The following is an 11,244-nucleotide window of genomic DNA, read 5'->3' as shown; positions in this document are numbered from 1 at the left end:
AAAAAAGAATCTGGTCAAATTTCAATAATATTCTATTTAAAAAAAAATTAAAATATCTTTGGTGTTATTTTTACTTTATATACCACTTTAATCCACCTACAAATCCAATATCTTTCCAAATTCAGCATCTTATATTTCTCGTTGACAACATCTGACGTGACAACAAGTTGCTATTTACCACAAAAAAACATTCACAGTTACTACCATCACGTTCTTGTTGCTCATTCCACCTCCATTATCCTCTTTTAATTATTCAAATTATTTATTTTCCCACCCACTATTATCATTTTAAATTTTATGGACCCGCCCCACCAAAATGCATACGGTGTACATTATACGTGGGTGTACCGATATACGAGTACGAAATATTAGTATTTTTATACATATTTTGTTTGTAATAAGACTCATTTTATACCTACTTTATTTTAAATGCAAAATGGGATAAACAAAATATCTTACTACATAATGTTCATCGTGTCACCCTACGAATATGTTCACAAACAACTTCAATCATTTTTGTTTTGATTCTTTTGAACAGGGGTACTTTAAATATCAACCGTGTAAAATAATAGTCTTTGTTATTAATTATACTACTAAATCACTTGTATTATTGTATGCGTATATTATAGGTTTTTTTTATTTAAAAAAAAAAAGGAAATTGCATCATTTCAGGTTTGTTGATGCAAGATTGCAAGGTTTATACCATTAATGTTTTTATATATCTTAAAATAAAAGTTATGAAAGAAGTTGATAATTTGAAAGTATATATTCCCTCTATTCCTAAAAATTCGACTCACTTTGTAATTGCACGTTCTCCAATGAACATCTTTGACTATGAATAACTCCGGTTGTGTATAAGTGAAATTTGTAAAAAGTTGATATTTGGATTATTTTTAATAAGGGAAATCTAATATGATCTTACATGCTAATTTATTTATATTGTATAGCTCATAAAATATAGTCAAAGTTATTTTAGTTTGACCACATGAATAGTAAGTGAGTCGAATTTTAAAAAACAGAGATAGTACATAAAGATAAATTTAATAAGATTGCACTTGCTGATTATATGTTTCTTACATACGGAGTTTATGAATATAAAAGTCTAAATAATACGAAAACACATATTATATTATGCGGCCGTATAATATATTCGTGACAGTATAGGTAAATTAAATTATCCCGACCTAATACTAATGAGTAATAATATTCCCTTTGTTTTGTACTAATAGCAATAACAACATTAATGTTAATTGTTGTTAAATTTGCACTCGTAATAACGTAATATCTTTATTTTCATGATATCAAATACTTCGTATTTATTATTATACGGAGTATAAAATTACTTGTTTATGAATAAATGAATAATATGATGTATTCTAATAGTGTAAAAATCAAAATCAAGGCATTTATCTTGAAACAAAGAGTGAAGATGAATATAATAGTTAAATTGTTACGGTACAATTAATTTGAAACACACACTTTTTTTAAATTTCATCTTTTAATAATTCCGTAAATCTTTAATAAAGACAAAATGGGTTCGGTGAGTTACAAAAGTTATATAAAACCCCAATTGATAGCTTTGGACTCAGGTAACCTTCTCTCTTTTTTCAAAGTGCTCTCTTTCTCTTACCTCTCCATATCAGATCTGCCTCAGGTACTCCATTCCTAACCCTAATTCTTCCTCTTTTTTTCAATTATTTCCCCCTTTTTTTCCCTCTGATTTGTAATACCCAGACTTGAATTTTGTTTGAAATGTTGTTAGTGTTCTTCATTTTGGATTTCCCGAGGAGTTTTTTTTTTATTGCCTGCTTGTTTTTTGTTCATTTTAATTGGTTATTAGTTTGTATAATTGAATTGGGTATGATTTTTTCGTTGATTTTAACCTATGAATTTTACCCAATTGATCTCATATCTTGGAATTAAAATGACTTGAAATTCCCATTATTTTGTAGAATTTTAAAGAAAATGGGCAGATCTCGAATCTCATTTTAGTATTTTTTACTGATTGTTGGAAAAAATTGAGTTGGTGTTGAGAAAATCAATTTGCAATTTTAATTTGTTGGTAAAATTTGATTGTAATAAAGTATAAGACTGTTCGATGCATAGTTGATTTGATTTTTTGGGATATTATAGCTATTGTTTGGTTCTATTGGTATACATTTGTGGTTTTGTGTGATCTAGAATGTAGATCCGTCATGGATGTTTGGTAAGGCATACTTTACTGTGTGCTCGAGTCGATAGCCTTAGTTAGCTAAGTGAACTAGTGATCGCTATAGAAGTTATTGGAGAAGGTGGATGGTGCGCGTAGTGAGGTATTCGGATTGAATAGAATATTTGATATTTAGGTGTGTTTTTCGACGTGATTTGGGTATTCACGGGGAGCTATGAAGAGATGTAATGTTTTTGCTTAGTCTCTTGGTATCTTCCCAAAGACTTCTATTTTCCTGTATTACCTAGCCTCTCTTTCTAATCAAATATAGCCCTCACTCTTGGACAAGGAGGGATATCTGTATGATTTATTTTCCCAAATACAAGGAGCGAGTTTTCATAGTTACTTTGGAATGATTCTTGAACACGCGATCTTCACAGCTTACTTTGTGCTGGATTTCAGACTTGGACTAAATCGCTGGGCACCCATCATCACAAGCCAATTGGTTCTCATAGATTGCTTATTTGAGTTGGGCATCGGGTTTAATTGTGGTGGAAATTTTTTACTCTTATAAATTGGCAGTAATCGATAGTCTTCTACTCATACGTTCAAGTGTTATATAGTATTTTGGTATCCAGTCCACTGACACCCTTATTAGTTTTCATGGAGAATTGGAACATAATTGACCATTCAGTACATAAAATATGCTATATACTGAGTAGCAATGTATTTGGAGTATAGTAAACTTATTTTCAAGCACAATGTTAAAAGGTGTCAAAGCACCCTGGAGATTTTCCCTCCCTTTCAATCCTCACCGTTGGCCATGGATGCTTAGTCGAAACAAAGATTACATAGGAGTTAAGCTGCTTATGAATTTTGACTTGTTCAGCTCCTGTTCTTTTCTATTGCTGTACTTATGCTTGTTTAGTTGTTCTCCTATTTGTTCATGCATCATCTTGTGATATCACGTTACAGCATTTTTATTCTGCTCCGGTCTTAACTCGTTAACTATTGGTCTCTGTAGGAGTTCATTTCTAATGGGACGTGGTGTCAGCAGTGGAGGTGGACAGAGTTCATTGGGTTATCTGTTTGGAAATGGAGAGGCTCCTAAGGCTGCTGCTGCTAAAGCTCCAGCCAATGTTAGCGCAGAACCGGTTGTGAAAGAAGCACCAAAGCCTGCTGCTGCTGCTTCTAATCCCCAGCCTACTAATGTCAAGAAGGTTCCTGCTGGAGTTAATAGTAACATAAATAATTACCACCGTGCTGATGGACAGAATACTGGCAATTTCATCACGGTATGACTGTTACAATAAATAGATTTTTTCTTTATCTCATCCAAAATTCTATGCACATCAGCACATATAATAACCACTTGTTTAACTCTTTGAATGTGATTGGTGATCTTAAAAGTTAAGGGGATACCTTATTTTTGCTTTATTATTGAATTATGCACCTTCTGCAGAAAGTTTATCATAAGCATATATACTAGGGACATATATTAATAATCAGGTTTATGTATAAAAAAAAACAAATAAGTGTCGGTTGTAACAGCAATGAACATTATATAAATAAATTATACTGGAGAGCTTCTCTATTTTTAAATACTAATTTCTTAAGACTTGGAATAGTTCGAAGATTAGCTGGAAAAGACTGGACGATACTTGTTTGTCACCACCATGGCCGCCTTGTGTTTTTGTGACATTTAAAATATGATTAGCTTGAATTCTCACTAACTTGAAAATGAACTTGTTTGGTTGTATAAACTAATATTGATGATTGTCAAGCACCTTCGTATTGTGTAAACCAGTCAGATTAGAATTTGTCTTTCTTGCGTATCTTGTTAAATTTACCATAACTCTTTGCATTAGCTGTGATTAAGAATCTTGGTTTATTGGATGCAGGACCGACCCTCAACCAAGGTTCACAACGCCCCAGGTGGTGGATCTTCTTTAGGTTATCTGTTTGGTGGACCTGGTGATAGTAAACAGTAACTAAAATGACTGCCAATTCAAATATAGATATCCAAGTGTTGAGTTCGTTCCTTAAGGATGTTGCTATTCTCTTCTGCTGTGTTGATGCTAAAATTAAATGTGGATTATATGTAATGTAAGCTGGAGATTGCTGGTTTTCTGAGAATTTCAATTGTGAACTAAATCTGTTAACGCTTTAAAAGAAGGAATTACTGTTCCTACTCTTCATTGTAGCCAAGAATCAAAGGTTTTTACATTGCTAACTGTTGTGACTGTTGTGAGCCTATCAATTGTAGATTTTCCAAAGTTGGCACCTTATAAATAATTCAACTGTCAAAATGAACGATTAAAAAGCCTGTTTCGAAAATTCAAGATTATTAACCAAAAAATTGAACAAATTCTAACATATTTAAATTTGAAGTTACTAAAATCTTCCAAAATGAGGATCTAGGTTGGAGTTGGAGTAAGTTGATTCGAATGGCAGAGTGCCTAAAACCTTGTTATTATACAGAGTTTCTCTAAAAAGAAAATTACTTCTCATACATTGTACTTCGTATTATTTCATACTTGTATATGCTACAAAGAAAAACAAATTAACTTCCAACTTTTATCTTCTATTCTATTCCGTAGTTAATATTAGTAATTTATTAATTATAAAGTAATATTTTAATTTGATTGGATGAATCAATGATTTTCGTTCAATATAACTATTAACAGTGCGTGGAAATTTACTTCTCTTGGCCTACTATTCTATTTTATTGTTCCAAAGCCATTTTTTTAAGGAAAAAAAAACTATGCTAGTGAAAAAATACCAACAAAAACTTCTTAAATAGATTTGGACAATTTAATTGCAACACCAAACCCCCCCCCCCCCCAAAAAAAAATAAAAATAAATAAGGGACGAAAAAAGTATTAATTTAAAATGGAAAATTTGTGTCCATATAATTTTTGGTTGCTAGTCTTGCTATAGCTTCATATTATATAAAATGTGTTCCAAAGAACTTATTTTTTATTGTCTACAAGTCTACAATCAACACAATGACTAGCACTGGTAAGGTAAGAATTACCCGTGCAACAAAAGATAGTGCAATACGTAGTTCCTTTTTCTTTTTTTTTTTTTAATAATGGGCACTTGTCCATACTTCAAATTAGGGAGTATTATTGGAGTACAAAACAAGTAAATTTCCCTTGGTAAGTTCCACCCTTATCATGGCAGTTGGTACTTTCCATCCTTCTAAGAAAAGTGGCAAGTAAAACATTTGATCTAAATTGATCCCGAAGATCTTAATTCCTCATACTTTGAAAGTACACATGATGTTGGCCCTCATACAAACTACAAAGGATAACCAACAAATCCAGAACCAAATATCGGGCAAAGTCTACCTAATAGGCTACTACCGTTAAACCTCTTTTTTCCTGGCATAAATTACCTTGCATCATATCGATCCTTCTTGCCAGGTGACCACATGTTGAAGAATGAATAACATATATCATGGGCATGTCTTGCCGCTTATCATTTAGATCAACGGAGCAGAAAGTTTGACCTGGCGAAGTAACAATTTTATCACTCTAAATTTAGTAGAGAACAATTAGACTAAGTGACAAACACAACACTAAAAAATCCAATTTAATGTTTATAGCAGCACTTGTTGAAAACCTAAAGCAGCTGCTAATCCATAATGTTGATCATTAGGATATTGCATGTCTCCTGGATTCATAACCAAGGGCAATAGCTAATAATACCCTGCAAAGTGGGAGAAAAAGGCCACTCCTGGACTCTCAAGTTGCTGTCTCAGTATACTAAAACAAAGATTTCTAGTTGTCTTACTGTCACTACAAAATCCAAAGATGGACTTCGGGCTTCAGATTCATACTCCAGGTAACACTACACTACACCTGCTTTCCGTTTCTATGTTTGCCCCGACACATTCATTCGGACATGGGTACACCCGAGTGTCAGAATCTGCTATTTTACAAGTTTATTCCATGATTTGGTCCTAAATTAAGTGTCAACTGTCAAGTGCCCATGTCAGTGTGAAGGATTTAACATAGGTATATGAGGGGAAATCAAGAGTCTTAAACAAAAGTTACTCTTGGCCATATATTATTTCAAACCTTAGCAGCAAGGGGAGGAGCAGGAATGATCCCCCATTTTCTCCGAACAACATCCAGATCCTCGTCGAAGTGGCGCTCATAATATATACACATCAAATCTGTGCAGTTCATTCCAGCACGCAAGGCCCAGGGTAAGTAATGCTCAAAGAAAAGTGATCTCTGTTTAGAGTTGAATCTTGCTGAACCTCCTATGACTGACATGAAGCACATTGGAAGATGCATTTGTTGGAACTCTATTACCTTCAGAGCTGACTCACCCAATAAGTTTGCGGGAAGATCAAAGAGAGTGTGCCAGAAGTCATGCACCTCTCGAGCCCGCATAGCCACATATGCTAACTCTTCAGTGTCCAAAAACCGTACAGGTGGTCTATCATCTGGAGAAAAATTCCTTGATCCCATGAACTTGGCATATGCAGCCCCAAATGTGTTTTCAGGGAGGTCCCATGCATGCCCAACATTTGCAGATATAATTCGTGGCCTTTCCAAGAGAATTGCCTGTAAATAAAAGCATATCAACAAAATTAAGTTCAAGTCATAATAGTAATGAACAGAAATTTTCTTATTAAGCCTCCAATGAAAGCCAAGGCATCAATGTTGGGGAGATGAGCCTATGTGATGGTCTATGATATAATAAACTGTCAGGTTTAATGTTCAAAAACCGCCAATACTTCAATTGCATAGTATGCACCGAACTTCAGCACACAGAAACCTCCTGACAGCTCAAGTAGGTTAGACACTCACAAAACAACAAAGTTAGGAACTCGCCAGGTCGTCAAATATGTGTAATAACTAAATTAATACCTTCTACAATCATATTACACAAACGACGATAAATATATGAGAAAGAGTATATAACATTCAGCAAATTGTTAGTAGATTATCGCTATAGTAGTAGTTTGTCAAATTCAAACAAGGGTGCTACATGGTAATTCAAAGTAGTAGTAAGATAAATGTTCAAACCATGGAAAAAAATTTTGGTGTATGTTTCATGCAGAAAATTCAATATATTCTTAGCAGGATAAAGCTTGGTAATTTGTCAATTACAAAGAAGGGTGCTATTACTTGCCAATACTGTGAAAAGCTTGATTTTTATTCTTCTAAAATAAAACCTAGAGAATATGATGCAAACTAATATACGTGAGGAGTTGTCCAAGATGGAACTGCAATAGATCCTTATTATACACTTCAACAAAGAAGAGCACATGTTTGTTATGTCTACACAAAGGCATACATGATACAGCTATAATGCAAAAACTATGATCATAAAATTAAGTATTAATATTACTACTAAGGTACATACATAAATAAATTTCAACAAAACTTGATAAACACAACTAACGGTTTCGCACTTTCGCCCATATAAGATATTAAGGTACTTAATTTATAGAAATATAGAAGTTCAAAAAAACGACCAAAAGACTTACTTTGCCCTCTTGACTTCTTTTCATTCTTTCAAGAACTTTTTCGAAAGCAAGCTTTCCAGTAGTCTCTCCCAAGGCTGCTATGAGATCAGCTCTTCGTGGATCAACTAGTGCACCAACAGCTGAACCAAGAGCAACTGCAGCCTGCTGCCAACCACTAAGCCGAACACGGGCACTTCCTATCATGGCAGCAACTCGCTTAAAGCAAAGTCCAAAATAGTGATCCTAGCATAAAAAAGAACTTATTGTTAGGCAACGAAGGAGGAGCTGGAACACCAAAATTCATTGCTTGTTCGGATTCACAAGGGGCAAAAAAATTATATGAATAAACATAATGCTATGTGCGACAAGGAAATATAAAGGCTCGAAATGACAATTAACTGATGCTCTGAGTTCTCCACTTTATCATAACTAGACGATTCACTAGCTCCAAATTTGCTAAATGCTCTCCAATGCAGCCATCATCAAACAACCCTAATAAGTAATTTGAAACCCTTATGACCAGTCAAATTGCAATGTAAGATTTCGGGTAACGAATCACAGGCAATAATCACTTTGACTAGTAAGATTAACAAATCAAGGAGTGCAAACAATCTACATAAAATGGCGATTACGCCAACATAAGTTCACCGCAAATAACACAAAATTAGGGCCTTCGCTAAGCAAGGGCAGAGAAAAGGCCTATATTCATAGTTTGATCCAAACATTTAAGGTTTTGACTCAATTAAATTATTCTCACATTATTAAGAATATGAATAGTAGAATTTTAGAAAGACAATCGCAAGTTATAATGTATCATAACTTGAGTAATTATACGCAATAGTTGAATATTCTACTTTAAAAGAACCCTAAATTGAGTACAGTGGCGGATCCAGGATTTGATTAATAGGTTGTCCCATCATCGTCCATCGACAACCACTCCCCAGCCTAGCCCCGAAAGCCACCCCCTCCCCCTGCACCACCACCGAAACCACCCTCCTTCCAGACCCACATGAGCACAATAGACCCCCCGCCCCAGCCCCACTAACGAAACCGCCCAAAACTTGAATTCCCCAACCTGAAACAACCGCTAAATGTTTGCACGAAGCTCTTATAAAGTTTCTACAAAACAATAGAGTTTTAATAACAATGCAAGGCTCTTAGAAAAAGAACATCAATACATGTATAACACCAAGCAACCCAGACCCAATAAAATAGTTATAGATAGGTACAACATATTTATTTTTTGGAAAAAAAAACATACATACATATATAGAACAGCAATACAAGCAAACTTCCAATAATTAGAAAACATTAAACTGATAAAATAAGAGTTCTCCTTCTCCTAGCTATCTATGTCACTGACTTAAAATCTGGGTTCATCCAACATCAACTAGCATTAATACAGCTTCCTTACAAAAGTAAGCTTCATACTTTCATACAGCTTCCTTACAAAAGTAAGCTTCATACAGCAACAACAATTCTTGGAGAAACATATGGGCAATTGGGCATACCCAAGAAGCAAATAACAGCAAAATAGCACAGAATAAAGAGAAACCCTTGGGTCATTCACTCATTTTTGTTCCTTTTCAAATGTGGACTTGTCAATTAATTCTATTCTCCCTAAGCCCCAATTTTTTGGAAGTCTGATTTGAGTATATACTGACAATTAAATACACGATTAACACTAGATTGTCAAAATTAATATTAGATGATTAAAGAAAAAGAAGCATCTAACCTTAGAGACTACTTCAATGGAGGAGAGAAAGCTCAGAAAGTCAGAAGCCGCTTCAATGGAGAATTTCGAGTACGCTCCACAAACCAAACCCTGCAACACATTAGCAACCAAAATTGACTCAATTATCAAGACTCCAAAAATTATGTTAAATTCTTCGAGTATCTATAACCAATAGTTCAATTATCCAACTTCGAAGAACCCTAAATTGAGTACATAGTGACAATTAATTAATTAAATTAGGTCAATGATTAAAGAAAAAAAAGCATCTAACCTTTGAGACTGCTTCAGTGGAGGAGAGAAAACCCTTTCAATGGAGAATTTCGAGTACGCTTCAATGGAGTCAAGGAGTACCGTGAAAATGTGAAATAGATCTAAATTTTATTTTATTTTATTTTTAAAATAGTGTGTCACTGGACCCACAATGACTACATGTGGGTCCGCCACTGCCTCGACGTGGTCAAAAACCTCCAACACCATCAATTTTGGCAAAATCCTCCGACAACACTTTCTCCACCTTCGTCGTCCACAACACCACCGGCGATGACATGGACGACGACTCTCTCCCTCCTCTTCTCAAGCGTCTTCCCAAGGACTTCAGCGGCGCCGGCTCCTTTGATTTCGACGCCGAAACTTCCGATGACATTTCCGTCACTTTCATCGTTAAGCCCGATCAACATCATTCGGAAGCTCCGCATTCTGTCAGAAAATCACGCAATCCGACATTTATGTCTCCTTCGACACCTAAATTTGTTCCTAGAACAGTTGAATTGAATGTTGATGATGATGAAGATGATGATGGTGAAGGTGATTTTGGTACTTTTGTTGTGAAGAAAGGGAGAAAGGCTCGAAATGACAATTAACTGATGCTCATTCTAAAAAAAAAAATTACATGAATAAACATAATACTATGTGCTACAAGGTAATATAAAGGCTCGAAATGACAATTAACTGATGCTCATTCTAAAAAAAAAATTACATGAATAAACATAATACTATGTGCGACAAGGTAATATAAAGGCTCTAACTGGTGCTCATTCCCAATATGCACTTATTTGATTTCTAAAAACTTGTTTCCGAAGCTACATAAAATGCAGCAAAAAAAAAAATGAATACAGCTATTATCCCCTATGCCACAATCGATATGATTTTGCTTTAATATGGTATCAATAGCGATAGCTGATTATCCCTTCTACAGTCCATGATCATTAGTTCTCATTGATTACATGCCATTCATAGTAATATAGTTCCACGACCACAAATAAGTATAATTGGTAGTTGGTATTTCTTAATAAAGTAAACACGTGATCAAAGTGCACGTTTCAAAATCCATCATTCATAACTACAAATTAGTCCCAATTACAAAGCCTCCTAGTTTCCACCACCTTTATCTAGTGAGCATAAAAAGTCCAGTTAGCATGATATGTCTGATAAGAAAAAAGATATTCACTCACTCCTAACTCATAAATCCATCACTTTCCTTACAATTACAAGCTAGAAATTCAGCCCCTATAGATGAATTACAAATATCTACAGGCAAGTAAACCGAATCCTCAAGGTTCAAATGAATCTACTGCGTTTGGGTCAAAAAAGACTTTGTTTCATTCACCTGTATAAAATTACTACAACATAACAATGGTCTAAATGACATCGATTTGATTGCACGCATTCATGTTCAATCCTTTTCTCTTGTTAATCCAAGTCTTTGAGCCATTATTTGAAATGGAGCAAATCTGATCCATACAAGATACTTCGTACAACCCAATTTTCACAATCATCAAAACTAATAGTATCAACGTCAGAAATTATAAACGAACACAAGAAATGAGTAGTTGATAATTTGAAAACATGGTATCAATCGTATTACTCAATGTC

At 34.4% G+C, this 11,244-nt stretch overlaps 2 protein-coding genes across 3 annotated transcripts; one reads left to right on the top strand and one right to left on the bottom strand.

Moving 5' to 3' along the window:
• The first annotated feature begins 1,544 nt into the window (after positions 1–1,544).
• LOC110686105 (protein SPIRAL1-like 2) lies at positions 1,545–4,392 on the top strand. The gene is made up of 3 exons (XM_021862690.1): positions 1,545–1,654; positions 3,174–3,444; positions 4,051–4,392. Exons 2-3 carry the CDS (start codon positions 3,187–3,189, stop codon positions 4,138–4,140), a joined length of 348 nt encoding a protein of 115 aa, XP_021718382.1. The 5' UTR covers positions 1,545–1,654; positions 3,174–3,186; the 3' UTR covers positions 4,141–4,392.
• An 809-nt stretch (positions 4,393–5,201) lies between these two features.
• LOC110686104 (ubiquinone biosynthesis protein COQ4 homolog, mitochondrial-like) lies at positions 5,202–10,763 on the bottom strand. 2 transcript variants are annotated; one of them, XM_021862688.1, is made up of 4 exons: positions 9,644–10,763; positions 9,373–9,462; positions 7,659–7,880; positions 5,202–6,729 (listed from the first exon to the last, which is right to left on the bottom strand). In XM_021862688.1, the coding sequence occupies exons 3-4, from the start codon at positions 7,839–7,841 to the stop codon at positions 6,229–6,231; spliced, it is 684 nt and encodes a 227-aa protein (XP_021718380.1). In that variant the 5' UTR covers positions 7,842–7,880; positions 9,373–9,462; positions 9,644–10,763; the 3' UTR covers positions 5,202–6,228. The 2 variants fall into 2 exon arrangements, with proteins under 2 accessions (XP_021718380.1, XP_021718381.1); XM_021862689.1 differs by lacking the exons at positions 9,373–9,462; positions 9,644–10,763 and adding an exon at positions 8,037–8,115.
• Between the last annotated feature and the right edge of the window lie 481 nt (positions 10,764–11,244).

This window comes from Chenopodium quinoa, unplaced genomic scaffold, assembly GCF_001683475.1.
Source record: "Chenopodium quinoa cultivar QQ74 unplaced genomic scaffold, ASM168347v1, whole genome shotgun sequence".
Classification (NCBI taxonomy): Eukaryota; Viridiplantae; Streptophyta; class Magnoliopsida; order Caryophyllales; family Amaranthaceae; genus Chenopodium; species Chenopodium quinoa.
Note: the sequence above shows the minus strand (reverse complement) of the source record. Positions and strands in the feature narration are given on the sequence as shown.